General features: G+C 41.9%; 1 protein-coding gene across 1 annotated transcript in view; it reads right to left on the bottom strand.

Moving 5' to 3' along the window:
* Positions 1 to 23,291, bottom strand: part of ADCY2 (adenylate cyclase 2 (brain)) — a 450,411-nt gene that overhangs the window by 73,182 nt on the left and 353,938 nt on the right. The window contains exon 15 of the mRNA XM_010857150.1: positions 14,037 to 14,121. Within this exon, the coding sequence (XP_010855452.1) occupies positions 14,037 to 14,121 (85 nt within the window). The remainder of the gene's footprint in view (positions 1 to 14,036; positions 14,122 to 23,291) is intronic.

Genomic DNA, 23,291 nt, shown 5'->3' with positions numbered 1-23,291 from the left:
TCTCCCAATTCGTCCCACCCTCCCCTTCCCCCGCTGTGTCCACGTCTGATCTGTAAGTCCGTGTCTCTGTTCCTGCCCTGCAAAGAGCTCGTAACCATCTTTAAGTGCGGAGTTCAGTGGTGTTAATTCTGCCCGCTTTGCTGTGTTGCCTTTCCAGGTGGTGCAGTTGATAAAGAATCCGCCTGCAAATGCAGGACACATGGGCTTGATCCCTGGGTCGAGCAGATCCCCTGGAGAAGGGAATGGTAACCCACTCTAGGATCCTTGCCTGGAGAAGTCCAAGGCCAAAGGAGCCTGGTGGGCTACAGTCCATAGGGTTGCAAAAGAGTCGGACACGATGGACGTGACTGAGCAAGCACCCACGTACACCACGGGATGAGAGATGGTTAGAAAGGTCACCAGCCCTGTGGCTGCGGCACCAAGCCCCCCACGGCTGTGAAACTTTATGCAAGTTACTGACCCTCTCTGGCCTCGGTTTTTTCCTCTCTGAAATAAGAATAGCAATAGTATCTGCCTCTTTGGTTTTTTAAGAGATTTAAATGAGCTTCATAAGGTGCCCAAAACAAGACGTATGTGTTAGTTTCTCTTCTATTTGTGAAGAAAATATATTTCTCAGGAACATTTCAGGGACTAAAAATCTGTTTGCTTTATATCTGCATGCGTGTGAAGTCGCTTCAGTCTTGTCCAACTCTTTGTGACCCCATGGACTATAAACCGCCAGGCTTCTCTGCCTACGGGATTCTCCAGGAAAGAATACTGGAGTGGGTTGTCCTGCCCTCCTCCAGGGGATCTTCCCAACCCAGGGATCGAACCTGTGTCTCTTACATCTCCTGCATTGGCACGGGGGTTCTTTACCACTAGCACCACCTGGAAAACCCTAGATGAATGTAAAAAACATTTTCTCTCCTTTCTACTATAGTTTTTTTTCCCGTCCAGCTCCTGGTATAAAGAGATGCAGAACATTTGTCTACAGCATCTAACCCCCTGTGGTGTGGAATCCCAGGGCTCACTCTTTGGGCAGAGTCTCCTGGGACCTCCTCTGGTTTCTCCTACAGCCTGTCTGGAGGGATGAGCCAGTGCTGCCCTGGGCTCCAGGGGCTGAACCTCAGGCTAGCGGCCAGGCTCTGCAGAGCGTCTTCCTGTTAGCAAGTCAGGGGGAGCCAGATTTATGCCTTAAGTTTCTTCTCCAAAGCATGGTTCGGATGGGGGCTGGTGATGTCCTTAAATCTGTTGTCTGAAGAGAGGCCCTTCAATGCTGTGGACATGTGGTATCATTCAGGATGACACAGCTGGAGGATGCTCACCTGAAAGTGTATCATTATCCTTCTAGCACATCCTACACTGAATAATATTAATACCACACTGAATAATATTATAATTAATAATTATTATAAATATATTTATAAATATATATTTGTAATATATTTATAAATATAATTAATAATTATTAATAAATAATTGATTGATATAATTAATAATATTAATACCTACACTGAATAATATTAATAAGCCACAGTACTTTTGAACTGTGGTGCTGGAGAAGACTCTTGAGAGTCCCTTGGACTGGAAGGAGATCCAACCAGTCCATCCTAAAGGAAATCAGTTCTGAATATTCATTGGAAGGACTGATGCTGAAGCTGAAACTCCAATACCTTGCTACCTGATGGGAAGAGCCGACTCCTTGGAAAAGACCTTGATGCTGGGAAAGACTAAGAGGAGGACGACAGAAGATGAGATGGTTGGATGGCATCACTGACTCAGACATGAGTTTGAACAAGCTCTGGGAGATGGTGAAGGACAGGGAAGCCTGGTGTGCCGCAGTCCATGGGGTTGCAGAGTCACACAACTTAGTGACAGAACAACAACAATACCATAGACCAGAGTCGGATCTACATTCCAGAGGAGAAGCTATAACAGAGTGTAAAGAGCAGAGATTCAAAAGAATATCATAGTCATCCAGCTCATATTAAAATAGAAGATGATGCATTTGGCTGGATCCTGGCAAATGACAATATTTATGTATTTGCATCCTAATTGACTAGGATTAGGGTTTTTATTTAAAAGAAAATTATTAAAATGGATGCTTTTGTGTCTGTACACAGAAACTGTCAATAGATATGATAATAAAAATCTTAAGAGCAGAAAACACAAAACTGCTATTTCAAGAGAGTGTTTAACTCTAGCTCAGATTCCATGTCACAGTCAATTAAGTAAAATATCTAGTTATTACACAAACATATTGTTGAAACTGTAAAATTTTAAAAATGACTGTTTGAATTTTTGGAGCAATGCATGGTGATGAGATTGCCAAACATGCCAGCTGATGGGACTCTGTCATGTTCTGCCCATGGACTAGGCATGTGCTGAAGCAGATGTGGGCACACACACACGTTTTTCTGCTCCTGTGACGCTCTGGGCAAAGTGACACAGTGCTGGCTCTAGAAACTGCTGCCTCTGTTTGCCTCCTGAATACACCGCAGACTGTCCTGGAAATCTGCCACGGTCCTATTCAGTCCTGCAAAGAGCGATCTCCTTGAAGCTGCTCACTAAAGATGCACGGGTTTGGTGCGCACTGGGCCCCAGACACCAGGTTCAGAATGAAGTGGGTTCATTTCCGTCTCTGTTGAGTCTTCCTGTGCACCTCCAAGCCCTCATATGCAATCGTTCTTTAACCTGTTATATCATATACTCATTGTTCTCCAGGTCATAGAGGCAGGCAGCTGCCCCTATCTTTTCATCCCTTCATCAAATCGAGGCAAAGTAAATACAACTGTTCTGAAACATGGAAACTGGTAACACTGCTGGTGACAAGGGCAAGGATATAGATGGTGGTGATGGGGATACAGATCCTGAACTATAAAGAGTGCAGGAAGAAGAGGAGGAAGATAACGACATTCGAAGTAAGAGAAGAAACCAACGATGGGGGAAAAGGAGAAAAGTACTAACAACTTAAGAGTAGAAAGAATCTGACTGAGGAAAAATGGGAACACTGATTTCATTTGTTGTTCTGAATAAAAATTACAACCTATATCCTAACTTGATAATTTAGTTCAGTTTATTCTGTTTTGGGTTAAGTATTCAAATAAAGTCCCTGATAGATAAATAGTTTTTCAAAGTTTACACCATCCTAATGAGACATTGGGTTTCTCTGGTGCTCAGATGATAAAGAATCTGCCTGCAGTGCAGAAGACCTGGGTTCCATCCCTTGGTCGGGAAGATCCCCTGGAGGAGGAATTGAAAATCCACTCCAGTATTCTTGCCTGGGGAATTCCACGGACAGGGGAGTCTGTCAGGCTACAGTCCACAGGGTTGCAAAGAGTCGGACACGACTGCGCAACTAATATGTAACAAGACACTACGGGCCTCCCAGGCGGAACCATGGAAGAAAATCCACCTGCCAATCTTGAAGGCGAAGGAGATGAAAGAGCTGCGGGTTTGATCCCTGGGTCAGGAAGATCTCCGGTATAGGAAATAGCGACCCACTCCAGTATTCTTGCCTGGAGAATCCCATGGACAGAGGAGCCTGGCAGGCCACAGTCCATGGGGTCACGACTGAGCGCGCGTGTGCGTGCGTGCACACACACACACACAGTGAGACATTATAAATGATACAACCTCAAAGAATATTGTGGCATTTATTTAGAACATCCTCTTCATATGAAGATGAGAGCAAGCCTTGCTATCAGCTCAGGGTAATCATTCTGTTTGATCTTTGGTTTAATCACTGGCATTGTTGGGGCCAAATCTGTTTCTTTTCCGTCTTGATCATCAGCAAGGCTCACTGTATCGTATGATTGTCTCTTATTACCTAGAGCAAGCTCACTGAGCATCTTCTAGAAATGCTCTTGGCTGTTAATGCCACATCCATCCACTGATCAATATGGAATTGGTGCTAAGTATAGTGGGAGAGGCAGAAGGAGAAAGAATATAAACGTACGTGAAAACCCTACCGTGGAGTTGGTGCTGGGGATGGTGAGCAGTGTGGGTTGCTAGAAAGAGTCTGGAATGAATGCTAATGTCTTCATCCAGTACAGGCAGAAGATTCTCCACGTAAAAATAACATATTCATACACGGTGTTTTGGATTAAAAACAAAGAAAAAATATCTTTGCCAAAAATATTTCCCGTTCCTTCCTTCCTCTCTTCCTTTTTTGTTTTTTGAAACTTCTGCATTGGAAATAGTAGGTAGTCTCTGCAGTTCTGGATTCCTCATCATTCGGTGTGATAATTATTAAAGCAGATTGGGTTTGCAGTCTCATTAGTCTGTTCCTTTTTAAAATAAAACGAAGTACCCGCAAAGAAGTCTCCACTTATATAAAGTGAAATGTAATAAAGTGAGAGACGTTTCAGAAAGTTTTAAATATATCACAGTGGTTCGGTAACAAACTTTTATCATTAAAAAATAGAACTGCTCTTGTCTGAAAACCATGGTGAAGTTAGTCATGTAAACACGCACTTTTGTGTATTTGTCTAAAGGGACGCCTACCGTGGCATTTTAATTGGGCAAGGACTCTCACTGTCATGCAGCAATAATTCCTTCATACATTTGGCGTCACGGAGACTGATGTGTCTACTTTAATTATTTAACTGTACTTGGACTTCCCACAGGCTTTTAGTTCTGAGGCTGGGAAAGACTGAAGGCAGAGGAGAAGGGGGATGACAGAGGATGAGGAGGTGCGATGGCATCACCGACTCAGTAGACATGAATTTGAGCAAACTCTGGGAGATACTGGCAGACAGATGAGCCTGGTACACTGCAGTCCATGGGGTCAGAGTTGGACATGACTTAGTGACTGAACAACAACAAATATTTTACAAAATCATCCTGTTTCTCTCACACGCCTTGGCTGAGCCATATTCCTCTGTTATTCATCCACTGGGTGGCCCTCACAGCACCATCTACATCATGTTAGTGAAGTGAAGTCACTCAGTTGTGTCTGACTCTTTGCGACCCCATGGACTGTAACCCACCAGGCTCCTCCATCCATGGGGTTTTCCAGGTAAGAGTGCTGGAGTGGGTGCCATTGCCTTCATCGTGTTCTCTTTGCCTAAATGCTTGTCTCTGGCCACTTGGAGACCTGGTGGAGCCACCTCACAACTCATATGTGTGTGTGTGTGTGTTTGCCACACTGCACAACTTGTGGGATTTGGTTCCCTTTCCAGGGATCAAACCCAGGTTCTCAGCAGTGAAAGCACTGAGTCCTAATCACTGGACCACCAGGCAATTCCCATCACAATCCTTGCATTCCCAGAGGCACCCCAGAATTCAGCAAATAGAACTCAACAGATTCTCACTGCAAAAGCTCACTGTCTTAACAGTGGACCCAGAGAGGAATTCCTAGGGTGTAAAACAAAGAAGGAGGCTACTGATAGAAGGATGGAGACCGTGGGATTGGCCCCAGAGTGTCCTGGAACTGAGCATCAATGGGCTGGGCTTTTGATGCCCACAGGGAAAAGATGTTGTCTTGGGTCTGCAACAGGTGGGCAGCTGGGACCAAGACTGCTGAATAAAACCAGAAGCCTCAGAAGGGTATTCTCTCCAAGTGGAGAAGTCTAGAAAGTCCAAACTCTAGACCAAGAAAGTATAAATAAACTTCCAATGCGAACTCAGACTCTAAATACGGGTGTTGGTTTTGAAATCACATCATCTGCTTCATAATGAGAATCTCAAGGTGAGTGGTTACTGATCAGACCAAAAACCAGAGAAAGGTCTTGGGGCTGTGGCTGCAGCAAGAACAATGCTGCTTATGATGACACATCGCACTGCAGGATGCGGTGCACACGCCAGTGGGAGGGGCAGTCCCTACTGAACACGGTCTCACAACAAACAAGAACGTTGAGTTACATAAGGGGCTTCCCAGGTGGCACAGTGGTAAAGACTCTGCCTGCCAAGGTAGGAGGTGAAAGAGACATGGGTTCGATTCCAAGGTTGGGAAGATCCCTTGGAGAAGGAAATGGGAACCCACTCCAGTACTATTGCCTGGAAAATACCATGGACAGAGGAGTCTGGCGGGCCACAGTCCATGGGGTTGCTAAGAATCAGACACGAATAAGCACGCATGCTCGCACTATGAGCTGCAGAAGACAATGGGCCGTCCAAGGAAGAATCAACAGAAATAACAGAAAATAGAATGAGTATCATAAGATTCGCAAATCAATCTGAAGTAGTCTATAAAATAAGATTAAATTTTAAAACCCCATGGATTAGAGTTCATAATGATAAGCAGTTAAGAGAAAGTAACAGCTTTACTTTATAAATGAGTTCCAGAGACTCTTTAGTGACAAACATGTAGAAATTGAAATTAAATACTCAATAGTTATGCTGAAGAGTTAGCTTTAAGGAGACAACCCGTAAAACAGCACAGAAATATAGAGATAAAACGTATGCAGTTGAGGCACAGGAGGTAGAATAGAAAGATTGAACATACTTGTAATGAAAGGTTGAGAAAAAATAGACTGAGAAAAAGGCAAAATACAGGGAAATATGGGACAATGACGTCATGGACCTGGAACAGAATATGAGCTCTGGAGAAGGCAATGGCACCCCACTCCAGTACTCCTGCCTGGAAAATCCCATGGATGGAGGAGCCTGGTAAGCTGCAGTCCGTGGGGTCTCTGAGAGTCAGACACGACTGAGTGACTTCACTTTCACTTTTCACTTTCATGCATTGGAGAAGGAAATGGCAACCCACTCCAGTGTTCTTGCCTGGAGAATCCCAGGGACGGCGGAGCCTGGTGGGCTGCCATCTATGGGGTCACACAGAGTCAGACATGACTGAAGCGACTTAGTAGCAGCAGTCAAGATGAGGCACTGAGTCCCATCAAGGTAAAAGAAAAGTAAGCCTCTTCCTCAATACAAGAATCTATTGCCAGGACAAAGAGCAAGTTCTACAAAAGTAGAGAAAGGACATCTTATCAAGGAACCACAGCTGGACTAGATTTCTCCTCAGCACATTAAAATCCAAGAAAATATGGACTCATGTTTTCAAAATGTTAGCAACATTATTGTAAATGATTAGTCAAAGAGGAAAAGAGGCTGTTTTTCTTATTTTTTTTAATATAAAAGCTGATTGGGGTATATTATACATAGGCTCTCATGGAGAGGATTACAAGAGGAATAATCCTATGGAAATATGAACACTGCATCTGGAGGAAGGCAGGACATCCAGAAGAATGGTGAGTGAAGAGACCATTAACCCAGAATACCGATAACTACGAATAACACGAGCAGTGTAAATTCAGAAAAATCTAGACAACGTTGGAGGACAGTGGACAGGATTACAGCATGGGGCCTGCATTTTTCAACAAGAAGATGGAGACGACAATGGACCCGGTGAGAAACGTGCATGTTACACATTTTACGTTAATCCCTGAAAGAAAAGACGAGGATATCTAACTGCCGAGTCACTAGAGGGAATAAAGGAGACTCAATAAACTCCACTTGTCCAGGAGATGACAGGAGAAGAGGAAAAATAAACAGAAGCAAATAACATATATAATGGATTTAAAAAAAGCAAAAGACGACTAGCAATAACTGTAATACACATAAATGTACTATGCTTGCCAGCTAAAAGAAAGAGACTCTTGGATCAGAGAACATGACATACACTGAGATGTTGTTTACAAGAGACACACCTGTATAGCAAGGAAAAGCCAAATAAGAGATGGGAAAATACTAACCAAGAGAAAGCTGGCAGGCTTATATTGACATTAGAGAAAATAGACTTCAAGGGAAAAACACTCCTGTGGGTAGGAAGCTTTTCTATCAGCTGGCATGTGGCCTATTTTCTGTCCCCAGGACTATCTCTATATTGGTGCTTTCATCTCTGCTGGGAACAAGGTTGGTGGGCTGATACTGTGTTATCTCTGCCATACAAAGTGGCAAGAAAGCCACACGGAGAGAAAAATTTCTCCTGACATTTTCTAACATTTTCATTTGCTGAATCTGGCGTAGTTCTTCTAAAAGACATTTCATCAAGAGGGTTTTGTGGGAGGCGTCTTTGTTATTTATGGTTACATCTCTTGTGTTTCTTGCAGAGATTTAAGTCTGCTTCAGGTAGTTTAGAGAAGTTAAACTTGGCAATAAAAATGCACTTATTGTTATTACTACCATGGTGATGACAGCTATTATTATTTTTTATTGCTGATTGTTGAAGTATAAACTTGAATCTCTTATTCTGCATCTTAGTTTCTACTTAGATAAAATGGATTGTTTTGATTATCAAATAAAATAATACTTAATCAAAACACTTTGAAGGGCTCTCATATATGTGAAAATACTTTGCAAGTATTACTATAAACTTTCTTACTTAGAATATTTTGAGTCTAAATTGACTTATAAATGAAATTTTTTCTCTGTCTTACTGAATGTCTTTTAAGATGGACATACCTTGTCCAAAATCCAGTTTTACATAAACTAGGTCAACAGCTGAATATACTGGAAAACTAGACAAGAGGCCACTGTGAATCAGGTTCGATGTGATGTTATCTTGCCTGACTTTTTTGCCTTTGAGCCACTGATGCTTAGCAATCACCATGAGGCCGCTTCAGTACCATGACGGTCCATGACCAGGACGTGGACATTCCTCCTTCAGCGCTTGCCAGTGTCTCTCCACACACAGTCCAGCATGCTCTGGAACTTGCCTCCAATTTAGTACAAGGATTCTAAGGCTTCTTCCCAAAGGCTCCAAAACCTACTTGTTGTATAGTAATACTTCAGGGCAAGTTATGAAACCTCTGGACCTTCCCTTTCATTAACTGTAGAGTGAGCATTCCCTCCAAGGACTCTTGTGTGGATAAATGAGCCAGTATACATAAAATGCCTAGCAGAGTTAAGTCTTCACTTTTAATATAATACAACATTTATCATTTTTAAACTGAACTGAGGTCAGATATAGAACTATTCACGGATCTCGCCCGTCCTAAGCAGTCTACATTGGTTCTGAAGGTTCTTATCCAAGGACAGGGAACTTTTGCAGATCTTGCGGTTCTCATATTCCTGACCGTGATCCAAAGTCTCCATCTGCATCCTCAAGGGATCTACTTATGGCTCCTGCATTATTTTTCATGCAGGGAAACTTTTCTTTTAAATAAGTAGAAATGGAAACTCAGGGAAATGAACAGCATCTCGGGCCCTGGGTCCCTCATCCAAGTGCAGACCAGGACAAGGTTATCTCTCAGTTCCCTTTCAGCTCTCAAGATTACGACTCTGAAATGCTAACCAGCATCTGCTATAGAAAACCAAGGACCTCACCAGAGAAGCGATGTAGAAGCGCTGAAGGAGACCTGACAAGTAAGTACACAGGATGCTGGCCCAGGATGCTGGCAGGCCAGGAGCCTGTCAGAACTGGGAGCAGGGATGCGGCAACTGCGAGCTGGATTCAGAACTGGGAGCTTGGGAGAGGTCAAGTCTGGGTGAGGCTGGGGTGGGGCTTTTCTGAGCAGTGGTGCCAGGTGGTTGCATTTGCAACCCGACATTCCTTCAAGCTGCTGCTGCTGCTGCTGCTAAGTCAATTCAGTCATGTCCGACTCTGTGCGACCCCATAGATGGCAGCCCACCAGGCTCCCCCGTCCCTGGGATTCTCCAGGCAAGAACACTGGAGTGGGTTGCCATTTCCTTCTCCAATGCATGCAAGTGAAAAGTGAAAGTGCAGTCACTAAGTCGTGTCTGACTCTTCGCGACCTATTGAATACTTACTTTGCGTTTCAAGTGTCTGGAACAGTCAGTGAACAAAACAGGGCTGAGATGAACTCATTCATGGTTTTTTTTTTTTTTGTCTAAAAGAATACAAATAGGAAGCCCAACAACCAGGCACTAGGTGGAAAAGGCTAGTTTTCCTTTTGCTAATTTTCTTCAGAATTAGCTGGTGAAGGTCACAAAATTGTTTCCAATGGAAGAGCCAGCTCGAGGCACTTCAGAGTCAAGGAATCATGGCACACGTGAGAAGGAATTTCAGTGCAGCAGGATGAGGGCTGTGGACCACCATTCACTCCTTCATACATTCATTTACACACCAAGTCCATCCCCACCCAGGGCTTCTGGAGGAAGGAGAACGATCAGGGCTCACAGGGAACATAAGTGCCTGAGGATGAACACGGGAGCGGGGTGGTGAGACAGAGGAGGTGGTACATGGAGCCCAAGAGTGGAGGAAGGGAAAAAGAACCTCATGGAAATGACGGACATCCAATAATGCTTACTTGCGTGCATGCGCGCCAAATCGCTTCAGTCATATCCAATGCTTTGCGACCCTATGGACCACTCCTCTGTCCATGGGATTCTCCAGGCAAGAATACTGGAGTGGGTTGCCATGCCCTCCTCCAGGGGATCTTCCTGACTCAGGGATAGAACCTGAGTCTCCTATGCCTCCTGCATGGGCAGGCGGGCGACTTACTACCTGCGCCACCTGGGAAGCCCAGATGTTTATTTAGCATGCACTTATCATAAACACATCTACATGTCCAGCATTCGGCTGGATTTAGCACGCACTTATCATAAACACATCTACATGTCCAGCATTCGGCTGGATGCACTAGGAGACAGAAAGCAAGCGAGGGCACAACCCTGGTCTTAAGGATCCTTAGGTTAGTGTGACATTCTTAGTGTGACAGAAATCGCAGTCACGCTCAGCAGAAACTTTTTAAAAAGGGGATCAAAGGGGTGTCACTTATTGAGCGCTAAACGACATGGCACAGACCCTGTGTCCCATGGCGCTTCAAGAAGGGCCGTCACAGGGGCCGGCGAGGTTCCCGAGGAAGTTTCTAGGAAGGAGAGCAGGTGCAGAACCCACCCCCATGGGCAAGAACTGAGGCGTGGGCAATGTGTGCGGGGGTGATCGCTTCTGGAAGAGCCTGGGGATGGGGTGGACTGGCAGCAACCAGAGTGGATGGAAGGGCGGGGCTTCTCACAGCAATCGGGATGATAACAGATTCCCTGACATTTTTCTCTGAATGCGTCACTGAACAAATACCACTGTTTTTTTTTTTTTAATATCAACAGGAAAAAAACTGCATTTGATTTATCACTCTTCGTTTTTACCCATTTTGACGTGTCCCTACCTTCTTATTAAACCCAGCTGGTCAATGACCCAGCAATTTTACTTACTTGTGCTGCACTTTTTGTGCAAAAGACGATAATAAAGGTAAAACTTGTGGAGGAAAAAAAATATCTGCCAGGCTTACCTTTTTTCCATCTCCTTTACAGAAGTATTTTGATTTCATTTTTCATGCAGAGAATTTAATACCAATATTAGCATTGATACTGCCTTTGGCATTACATTTTCAGAAGGTTAACATAAGTTAGTAGAACATGAGCCTGGGATATTCAGTAGTCTTTCATAAACCCAGTATTTAATCCATAAAAAAGCACAAATCACAATCAAATCTCATACTTCTCCATGACCACTGTGGAATATTTGTGATATATGTAGGGCTTTTTCCTTCTTCAACTTAAATTTATTCTTTGTAGAGTGACACTAAGTATTATATTACATGTCATGTGTAAGAATGGTAATTTTTTCTAAAAAAGAGACAGAAGCAAGCATTTATCATTTTGATCTTTGTTCTAAACACTCATATTAATTTTAAAAGTTAATGCTGGTTTCTGTTGCCTAAAATACAGGTTTGTCTAAAGTGCTCTAAGAATCAGTTCAGTTCAGTTCAGTCACTCAGTCGTGTCAGACTCTTTGCGACCCCATGAATAGGCACTCTAAAATATGCAGTGATGGAAAATAATACTAGTTGCTGTTTGTTCAAAATCTGTTAGTATCCTGTTAGGTACTTCTATCTCCAATCGTCCCGAGAAACTTTGAAGAGGGTTGTTCTCCAAACTTCATGTGAGGAAATTCTGGCTTAGAAAAGACAACAAGAATCTCAACGGTGATATGTGTAGTTTTTGACTGAATTTGGAGGGTTGAATAGAAAGCACATTTAAAGCCTTTGTGCAATACCATGTTTGATGTTGTACGTTAAAGAAAAAATCCTTACAGACTATTTTAAAGAGTGAAAAGAACCCCCTAGTGGAACCAGAATTCCTTCTTTAATTTTACCAGGATTACATGTGGACTAAGGATCTCAAGAGGCCAGTAGGGGGAGACTCGGGCACAGATCCTATCCATTCAAGTTGAGAGAGACCAGATGTCTTTAAGCTTGGTCTTCCTGACCACTTTGGCAAAGCACAGGCTTCCCCTGGGGAGGAGGTAAACATAGGTTCATTTGCAGCCTTAAACTTTTCTCTTTGGGACAACACAGAGTTAAAAAGGACTTTGTAGCATCTGGTGTGTGGGCATTAGAATCCTGGGATGCCCCCAGGGAAGCCTCTGGTTTCCAGGAGGAACCAGAAGCCAGAAATGTTGGATTTTGATCACCCCAAGGCTCTTACAGGAAGGACCCAAAGCCATGAAAGTTCAACACTGTGGTCAGATTATAGTCGGGCTGAGAGGGGAGACGTTACTGAAACTTTATCACCAAGGCAGGAAAGTTGCCCCAGGGATTCTCCCTTCCTCCTCTGGCTCTGTCTTTCTTTTTTATAGCAACTTAGTGGACTAGACGGTAAGGAATCTGCCTGCAATGTGGGAGACCCGGATTGATCCCTGGGTTGGGAAGATTCCCCGGAGAAGGCAATGGCAACCCAGTCCAGTATTCTTGCCTGGAGAATTCCATGGACAGAGCAGCCGGGCAGGCTACAGTCCATGGGGTTGCAAAGAGTCAGACACGACTGTGTGACTGGCAGTTTCATTTTCAGTGGAAAGAAAAGTCAGTCTGAAACCCTAACTATGGACTATACTCCTGCCACCCTCAAGACTGGATTCCAAAAAAACGAGAAGTATGTCTACTCAGACACAAGGATATACACAGCTTTAATGAGAGCAGGGTTTAGATTTCCAACAAAACCACAAATGATCATCCCTATTCTGAAAACTGGAGAAACAGGCTGCAGGTGTCTTTGGAGAGTCAGGAAGAGAAAGGGTAGAGTGTGTGTGTGTTGCCACCCAAGGGGAATCTGCACACAGAAAGTCAGCCTTCCTCGTATGTTAGGAATTCCTCCTATCCCAAACTTGACAAAGATCCCCATGGTCAACAGTTACTCCATCTTCTCTACAACCTGTGAGGTCTTCAGGGGATTTTAAAGTGACTTGAGATGCCATGTGTGCATTTGAGGAAATCAGAAACCACAGTCTTACTTTTGGAAGACTTTCCAAGCCAATTGGAAACATTCAAACTATGACATAGCAAACGGAACCCACCAAAGTCTGCAAAGGTCCACGGCAGAAGGATGCAGCATCCACTGTCCAGAGGGAGAGACATGCTTTGGAATCCTAAGCCCTTTTTTGGCCCAATGATACCATATATCAGACCAGAATGCAGCCAGTGCTGGGACTCCAGTTCAGTCCTGTTTCAACTCACTTCCAGTGAACAAAATGAAGCCTTGACTATCTTTTGGGACTTCTGTCTCATCGTTGGCTTTCTCAGGATGCTCTCACAGATTCAGGGCCACCCGGCAACAACTGCTTTACACTCAAGAGTCCAGTGAGGTTTACTTCTTATATCCTGAACGAGCACTTAAACCATAAGCGCTGACAATGATTGGTTTTAAGCTAAAACACTAATAAGAGATATTTTTACATTTGTTATTTTCATATTTTCCAAAATTTTATACCTTGTGGAAGTCATTACCAAAGACACACTTGGTTTACATTTTAATTCTCCTGGTCATTAAAAGCCTCCTTATTACACTAGTATTTGCTGTTATAAATACTCTGAAAACTTAAGAGGGATAGTACAAAATGTTGACAGAAACACATAAACACAAATGTGATTTTATAGCACGCTATCCAATATTTCAGGTAACCTTTGAGTTAGTGTCTTGGTTGTTATGGGCTTCCTCAGTTCATAGTCTGGGCTGTTGACATGAAGGATTCTGGCCTCTCTACTGGGCTGTGTATCTCATGAAACAGTAAATCAACAAGCTCCTATTTTGATAGAGCAATCAGTTTTCAATGAGTACACTTTTCAAAGAAATTCCGTATGTGAAGTACCTACCAAAAGCTGTCCAGCAAAGCAGACGAAAAGGATAAAGGCAAGTGAGAGAAACGCCGCTCCAAAGGAAATTCCGAGAATGGACGTTCTACCGGGAAACAAAAAGGAACATGTTAGTGTGGACAGCTTTAGTTTTCCTGGAAAGCCATTGCAAATACTTGTGGCTTGAATTAGGGTTTTTAAAATGAGGACTTCATTCCTCACTAATATCTTTGAGAAATGAAAATGGCGCTAAAAACAAACCAGAGATACGTCCATAGGAAAATGTATCTACGGCTGTGTCTGAACAACTTGCTGTAATAGACATTAAAACTGTCCTGCTGCTGCTGCTGCTAAGTTGCTTCAGTCGTGTCCGACTCTGTGCGACCCCATAGACGGCAGCCCACCAGGCTCCCCAGTCCCTGGGATTCTTCAGGCAAGAACACTGGAGTGGGTTCCCATTTCCTTCTTCAATGCATGCAAGTGAAAAGTGAATGTGACGTTGCTCAGTCGTGTCCGACTCTTAGCGACCCCATGGGCTGCAGCCCACCATGCTCCTCCAGCTGTCTTACCAGCATCATTTCTTCATAAGAGAAAAACCCTCTTTACACGACTTGCCTCTGCAACCAGCACCTTCATGCCCACACCCGACCACGGCCATCATGGTGCCCCCTTCCCTGCCTCGATGTCCTGGCAGTTTTGCCTCCAGGGCAGCCTCATCGATGTCAGCGGAAACCTCATTCATTCCCCGTTCTCACTCTGTGGCCTTTGCATTTTTGCATGAGCCAATGAGCACACAAGGTTCCTGTGATCATGTGAGAAAAGTACCCACTAAGTTACAGGTTCTGTCACCCTCCGGTTACAAGTAGATAAAAGTGGTCACGAGAACTGTATGCATTTCTCAGAGTTCCTGTAAACAATTCAGAAATTTACGGTGTCTTAAAACGTGCTTTCATCCAAAGGATAAAACTGTTTGCAAGAATTGTATGCATTTCTGAAAGGTCCTTTATACAATGAAAACTAAAGACCTCTTAAAACATCATGTAATCCAAAGGAAGAAGGGGTTGGGAGTATTAGAAAAGATGAGCCATAACGAATAATCCAAGATGAAATTTAAATGCAACATCCAAAGAGAGGTCAGGTGGTACCTGAGATCACAGTGGAAGCTCGAGCCAATGAAGTTGGCTAGAGAAACTGAAGAGACAGGAGACTTGGTACTGAGAAGCATGGGGACACTAAGAAGTGAATGTTGATGCATCAAAGGAAGACCCAGGTATGAGCAATCTACAAGCTGAAATGCCCAGTGAGTGCACAGCTGTGAGCCCCCAGCAGGGGGAAAAGAAGCGAGCCATCAGTGAACTAAGGAACCCCTTCATGCCATCAGGATAGGAAGGGTCCACTCAGTTGGCACTCAGATAGTTGTTCTATCTTGAGAGATAGCACACATCAAGCAAGATCTACAAAACCTTGACTTCAAACCACTGTGCACTCAAAGCTGCCCCAAGGATGTCCTTATGGAGTGCTGAGTTATGTCCTAGACACGATGCACATGCTTTCAAATACCAGCCTGATAATGACATTTGTTCACATTTTACGAGTAACGCTAAGTGTCTGCTAGGAGGGTACAGATACACCAAATACACCTAGATTGTTGACTTGTCTCATGGCCAGGTCCACGCTGGGTTGGAAGGGAGCAAACATGAGTAAGACCCATGTTTTGAGTAACTCACAGTCTCAGAAAGGTAAGCTCTGTAAGCCTCCTCGCCTCCCCCATCCCAAACACCTTTTGTCTCAGACATTGCTCCTTAATCCCTGCTCAAAATCCACAGTTTCAGCATCTCCCCATCACAGACTCTCAGGCCTCCTGTTAGCACCGTGGACGGAGGGGAGCATAGGAAGACTCTTGCTATTCCTGCAATGGAAGGGACACCAGAACTCATCTGCTCAACTTCCACTGGCCATTCTTTTCACGCATCTAAGAGAGCTCTGATGGGTTTCCTGTGACTCTGTGCTCCCCTGGTTCCTTGTTGGTGTTAAGGTGATGCCATCTGCATAAGGCTGATGTCAGAAAAATAATACTTTTTTCTTAGGTCTGTAACTGTTCAAATATGAATGATCTCTAATTGAAGGTCTGGTAAGTCTCAGCTCTAAACCATCTGGTAATAGGAGGGTGAAGCTGATGGTGGCATGACATGATGGCATGATGATAGAATACTGTGTGGCCAGCACTGTTCTAAAGGCTTTGTATGCATATGTAACCCTGGACAGCAGGGTTACTGTTCTTACCTCATTTTATGCAAGAGAAACTGACACCCAGAGAAACTGAGAAACCAACCAAAAGTTAACAACCCTCCCAAGTGGTATGGGTTGGGATTAAAGCCCACACAATTGTATACCTGACCCAGGTTGTGCTTCTTGGAGTAAACATGTCACGTTTCAATCATGTTTACTGCTTTAACTTTCCTGGAAAATTATCCTTTTCATTTAAATTTTGAATGTGAGACATTCTACTTAATATTCTCTTACAATTTTTGAAGTTGTTATAGTTGAAGCAGTTTCTTCTTGTCCTTCATGTTATTTTTCTGATTCTCTTTAGATAAGACTTTTGAAGCTTTGCATGTTTGCTGAACTTCTCAAAGAATAAACTTTTGGCTTATTATTAAGGTCCATGCTTTCTGATCATTTTCTTTATTATTGGTTTCTAATTTAACTTAAAATAATCCTTTCCTCCTTCTTTATTTAAACTTTCATTGTTCTTTTTCTTGATTGTCATTTGCTGCTAATCTTTTCTATTTTCTAATAAATGCATTTAAGGACATAAATATTCCTATAATTACTGCTTTAGCCAAATCCCACGGCTTTTGATTTATAGCTACTCATTGCCATTCTTTTCTAAAAAGCCTATAATTTCAATTTTCTTTTCCTTTTAATACAAGAGTAACTATACAGGGAAATTATTTTTGGTCTGTCCTTGTTATTTCTAATGTCATTAAGTTTGATCAGAGATTGTGGTCTCTATTATTTTTACTTTGACAATTTCTTTATCTTCTGGGATGTGATAAATACATTCCATTTCTATTACGTCTTATGATACATATTTACATTTCCTTTTTGTTGGAAACAAAGCAAGTTCTTTCAGTGAGTCTATTGTCAGAGCTTGAGGAGTTAGTCAGATCCCCAGTGGGCTGATTTATTGGCTCAATTTGATCTGTCAATTTTAGAATATATTAACATTTCCAACTAAGTTTGTGGGTTTGTCAATACATCTGAACATTTTAATAGTGTCTATTTATTTCAAAGAGATGCTGGAGTGCATAAAGATTCATGATTGTTAACTTTTCTTGGTGACTGTACTGTAAAATAAGCTTCTCTGTTTTCATGCTAAATGTCTTTCACTTGGATTTAGATTGTCAGAAATTCATACTACTACAGCTTTCCTCTTTCTGGAAGCTGTTTCCTAAAATAGCTATTTTCTATGCTTTATTTCCAACCTTTTCACTTTTAATTTTAGCTAGATTTTTAAAGGTGGTACAGAAGTGACATTTGGTTTATAGCTCAAACTTTGACTTTCTTTCCAAGAACAGGACATTTTCCTCCATTCACAATTATGAAATTTCTTAATATTTGACCAGTTCTCTCCATCTTATTTTCTTAAAATGTTTGGTAAAGTTCAGACAGAACTTGAGTAAAAAACAAATTTAATACAAGGACAGGGGAGCCTGGCGTGCTGTAGTCCATGTGGTCGCAAAGAATCGGACATGACTTAGTGACTGAACAACATCACATAAATATCCATTTAAATTTTCAATATGTGTTCAATTTGGTAAGTTGTACAGTCCATGAATTTTCCCATTTTATCTAAGTTGTAAATTTTTTGGCCTTGAGTAATTCATAACTTTTCATATTTATCCTGTTAAAATCTGTAGAATCTGTAGTAAATACCATTTTATTTCTTGTAACATTAGTTTGGGTGGTTTGTGATTATTGTTCTGTTTTTCTTTCTTAGTCTTGCTAACGGTTAGGCATTTAACTGTTTTTTTAAAGAACCAACGTTTGTCTTTATTACTTTTCTGTTGTTTGTCTTCCGTTTATTGATTACTTTTTTCTTAGTGTATGTTCCCTCCTACTTATTGGACTTGCTCATCTTTTCCCAGCTTCCTAAGGTTGAAAGGTAAACAACTGACTTCAACTGTTTCTTCTTTCAAATATAAGCATTTAAAGCTACAAATTCCTCTCTAAATTACTGTGAAGCGACAGTCCACACAGTTTCTTTTAATACACAAAACATCTGCTAATTTGTCTTGTGACTTTTTGGATTTATTTCAATTTTTTAATTGAAATATAGTTGATTTACAAAGTTGTGCCAATCTCTGCTGTACAGCAAAGTGACTAAGCTGTACACATATACACACGTTTATGCTCTTTTACATTATGGTTTATCACAGGGTATTGAATACACTTCCCTGTGCCATATGTGAGTGCTCAGTTGCTTCAGCCATGTCCGACTTTTTGTGACCCTGTGGACTGTAGCCTGCCAGGCTCCTCTGTCCATGGGATTGTCCAGGCGAGAGCGCTGGAGTGGTAGTCTTTCCCTTCTCCAGAGGATCTTGCCCACCCAGGGATAGACCCATGTTGCTTGCAGCTCCTGCATTGGCAGGTGGGTTCCTTATCGCCAGTGTCGCCATTCTTTTCCATTACGGCGTATCACAGGATATTCAATAGTTTCCTGTGCTACACAGCAGGACCTGTTCTTAATCCACTTTAATGCACTAGCTTGCATCTAGCAACTCCAATCCCATGGAGAGAAGGGCCTGGTGGGCTACAGTTCATAGGGTCCCAAAGAGTCGGACACGACTGCAGCGACTTAGCACGCACGCGCGCACCAGCTCCAAGCCCCCAGTCCGCGCCTCTCCCTACCACATCTCATCTGCAGCCACAAGTCTGTCCCCCACCAGCTCCAAGCCCCCAGGCCGCGCCTCTCCCTACCGCATCTCATCTGCAGCTACAGGTCTGTCCCCATGAACGCGCGCACCAGCTCCAAGCCCCCAGGCCGCGCCTCTCCCTACCGCACCTCATCTGCAGCCGCAGGTCTGTCCCCTAGGCCTGTGAGTCACTTTCTGTTTTGTAGATGTGTTCATTTGTGCCACGTTTTGGGTATTTATCTTTCTCTTTCTGACTTACTTCACTTAGCATGATACTCTAGTTGCATTCATGTTGCTGCAAATTTTATTCTTTTTATGGCTGAATAACATTTCACTATATGGTCTTCCCCAGTGGCTTGGCAGTAAAGAATTCACCTGCAAGGCAGGGGATGTGGGTTGGATCCCTGGGTTGGGAAGAGCCTTTGGAGAATAAATGGCAATCCACTCCAGTGTTCTTGCCTGGGAAATCCCATGGGCAGAGGAGCCTGGTGGGCTACAGTCCATGGGGTTGCAAAACAGTGGGACATGACTTAGTGACTAAGCAACAACAATATTCCATGATACATATACAAAAACCACATATTCTTTTTCCATTCCTTTGAAAAACTGACTTAAAAAAAAAAAACATTTTATTTAGTATTCTTGTTCAGTCGCGAAGTCTTTGGGACCCTATGGACTGCAGCATGCCAGGCTCCTCTGTCTGTTAGTATCTCCCGGAGTTTGCTCAAATTCATGTCCATTGAGTTTGTGATGCTATCTAACTATCTCATCTTCTGCAGCCCCCTTCTTCTTTTGCCTTTAATCTTTCCTAGCATCATGGTCTTTTCCAATGAGTCACCTTTTCACATCAGGTAGCCAAAATATTGGAGCTTCAGCTTCAGCATCAGTTCTTTCAATGAACATCCAGGACTAATCTCCTTTAGGATGGACTGGTTGGATCTCCTTGAAGTCCAAGAGATTCTCAAGAGTCTTCTCCAATACCACAGTTCAAAAGCATCCATTCTTCGGTGCACAGCTTACTTGATAGTCCAACTCTCACATCCATACATGACTACTGGAAAAACCATAGCCTTGACTAGATGAACCTTTGTCACCAAAATAATGCCTCTGCTTTTGAATATGCTGTCTAGGTTGGTCATAACTTTTCTTTCAAGGAGCAAGCGTCTTTTAATTTCATGGCTGCAGTCACCATCTGCAGTGATTTTGGAGCCCCCCAAAATAAAGCCAGCCACTGTTTCCACTGTTTCCCCCATCTATTTGCCATGAAGTGATGGGACCAGATCCCACGATCTTAGTTTTCTGAATGTTGAGCTTTAAGCCAACATTTTCACTTTCCTCTTAACTTTCATCAAGAGGCTCTTTAATTCTTCTTTGCTTTCTGCCATAAGGGTAATATCATCTATATATCTGAGGTTATTGATATTCCTCCCGGCAATCGTGATTCCAGCTTGTGCTTCATCCAGCCCAGTGTTTCTCATGATGTACTCTGCATAGAAGTTAAATAAGCAGGGTGACAATATACAGCCTTGATGTACTCCTGTCCCAATTTAGAACCAGTCTGTTGTTCCATGTCCAGTTCTAACTGTTGCTTCCTGACCTGCACACAGATATCTCAGGAGGCAGGTCAGGTGGTCTGGTATTCCCATCTCTTGAAGAATTTTCTACAGTTTGTGATGATCCACACAGTCAAAGGCTTTGACATAGTTAATAAAGCAGAAATAGATGTTTTCCTGGAACTCTCTTACTTTTTTGATGATCCAACGGATGTTGGCAATTTGATCTCTGGTTCCTCTGCCTTTTCTAAATCCAGCTTGAACATCTGGAAGTTCACAGTTCACCTACTGTTCCAAGACTGGCTTGGAGAATTTTGAGCATTACTTTACTAGCATGTAAGATGAGTGCAATTGTGCAGTAGTTTGAACATTCTTTGGCATTGCCTTTCTTTGGGATTGGAAAGAAAATTGACCTTTTCTAGTCCTGTGGCCACTGCTGAGTTCTCCAAATTTGCTGGCATATTGAGTGTAGCACTTTCACAGCATCATCTTTTAGGATTTGAAATAGCTCAGCAGTCTTCTCCAGCACCACAGTTTGAAAGCATCAATTCTTCAGTGCTCAGCCTTATTTATGGTCCAACTCTCACATCTGTAAATTTTGTAGTTTTGAATTGAGGTATAACCAACTAACAATGCTGTAATAGTTTCCGGCGAACAGTGAAGGGACTCAGCCCTACCTACACATTGTCTTGTGGTTTTTTATTTGACTAGGTTATTCAGAAGTATATATAGTTTAACACTAAAATAGTTGGGATTTGTTTTAGATATTCTGTGTTTTACATTTTAAGTTGATGTTGGTGTGGTTAGATATGTTTATAAGTTTTCCTAGCTTTCACATTTCAACCTTTTCAGATTTGTTGAGATGATTTTATGTCACTTCTTGGTCAATGCTCCATGTGCAGTTAAAAATAACATGCATTTCACTGTTGGATTTAGTGTTCTATGAATGCTAATTCATAGGAAGTTAGTCTTACTCAGGTTTTCAAAACTCTTATGTCTAGCAAGGGATAGAAAAGGAATATTAAACATCTAATTCTAGTTATTGGTTTGTCTAATTCTCTTTGTGTTTTTCAGGTTTTTTTTCAAGTATTCTATAGCTGTGTTTTAAGTATATACCATTTAATGATTTTATGTTTTCTGATAAATTGAAACTTTTGTTAATTTTCAATGCTGCTCTTTACCTTTGTCCATACTTCTTGCCTCCATGTCTCCTTGTCTGATATCAATATATGGATGGTAATTTTCTTATACTTACTGTTTATATGATCTCTATTTTCCATCCTTTTAATTCCAACCTAACTTCCTGCTGTGCTTAAAGAGCATCTCTTGCAGACAGTATATGGCTTCATCATGCTTTTATTTGGAGTATCAGTCCTTGTACATTTAATAATAAACGTATCATATGACCATCTTTTGTCTGGTGTACTTCTGCTTTGTCTGCATGGTGTGGTACATGACATTAGATGCTATTCTTCATTACAAGTCTACCATTTTACTATTTGTTTTCTGTCTGTCTCATGTCTTTTCAGTTTTGTTTCTCCCTTATTGTCGTTTTTCTTTAATATAATATTTTCACAGGATTTTTAGTTTCTTCTATTGATTTGTTAGCTATACCTCTTTGTATTTTTAGTGATTGCTCAAGACATAAAATATACATGATTAATGTATCAGAAGTTACTTAGCATTAATATTGCAACACTTCAAAAATATATAATGTCCTTTTTTTGTGGCATCTTTGTCAGGTTTTGGTATTAGGGTGATGGTGGCCTCATAGAATGAGTTTGGAAGTTTACCTTCCTCTGCAATTTTCTGGAAGAGTTTGAGCAGGATAGGTGTTAGTTAAGTTGCAGGATATAAAATCAGCACACAGAAATCCCTTGCATTCCTATACACTAATAATGAGAAAACAGAAAGAGAAATTAAGGAAACAATTCCATTCACCATTGCAACGGAAAGAATAAAATACTTAGGAATATATTTACCTAAAGAAACTAAAGACCTATATATAGAGAACTATAAAACACTGGTGAAAGAAATCAAAGAGGACACTAATAGATGGAGAAATATACCATGTTCATGGATTGGAAGAATCAATATAGTGAAAATGAGTATACTACCCAAAGCAATTTATAGATTCAACGCAATCCCTATCAAGCTACCAACAGTATTCTTCACAGAGCTAGAACAAATAATTTCACAATTTGTATGGAAATACAAAAAACTTCAAATAGCCAAAGCGATCTTGAGAAAGAAGAATGGAACTGGAGGAATCAACCTACCTGACTCCAGGCTCTACTACAAAGCCACAGTTATCAAGACAGTATGGTACTGGCACAAAGACAGAAATATTGATCAATGGAATAAAATAGAAAGCCCAGAGATAAATCCACGCACATATGGACACCTTATCTTTGACAAAGGAGGCAAGAATATACAATGGATTAAAGACAATCTCTTTAACAAGTGGTGCTGGGAAATCTGGTCAACCACTTGTAAAAGAATGAAACTAGAGCACTTTCTAACACCATACACAAAAATAAACTCAAAATGGATTAAAGATCTAAACGTAAGACCAGAAACTATAAAACTCCTAGAGGAGAACATAGGCAAAACACTCTCCGACATACATCACAGCAGGATCCTCTATGACCCACCTCCCAGAATATTGGAAATAAAAGCAAAAATAAACAAATGGGACCTAATTAACCTTAAAAGCTTCTGCACATCAAAGGAAACTATTAGCAAGGTGAAAAGACAGCCTTCAGAATGGGAGAAAATAATAGCAAATGAAGCAACCGACAAAC

Source organism: Bison bison, unplaced genomic scaffold (genome assembly GCF_000754665.1).
Source record: "Bison bison bison isolate TAMUID 2011002044 unplaced genomic scaffold, Bison_UMD1.0 scf7180017864377, whole genome shotgun sequence".
Taxonomy (NCBI): Eukaryota; Metazoa; Chordata; class Mammalia; order Artiodactyla; family Bovidae; genus Bison; species Bison bison.
Note: the sequence above shows the minus strand (reverse complement) of the source record. Positions and strands in the feature narration are given on the sequence as shown.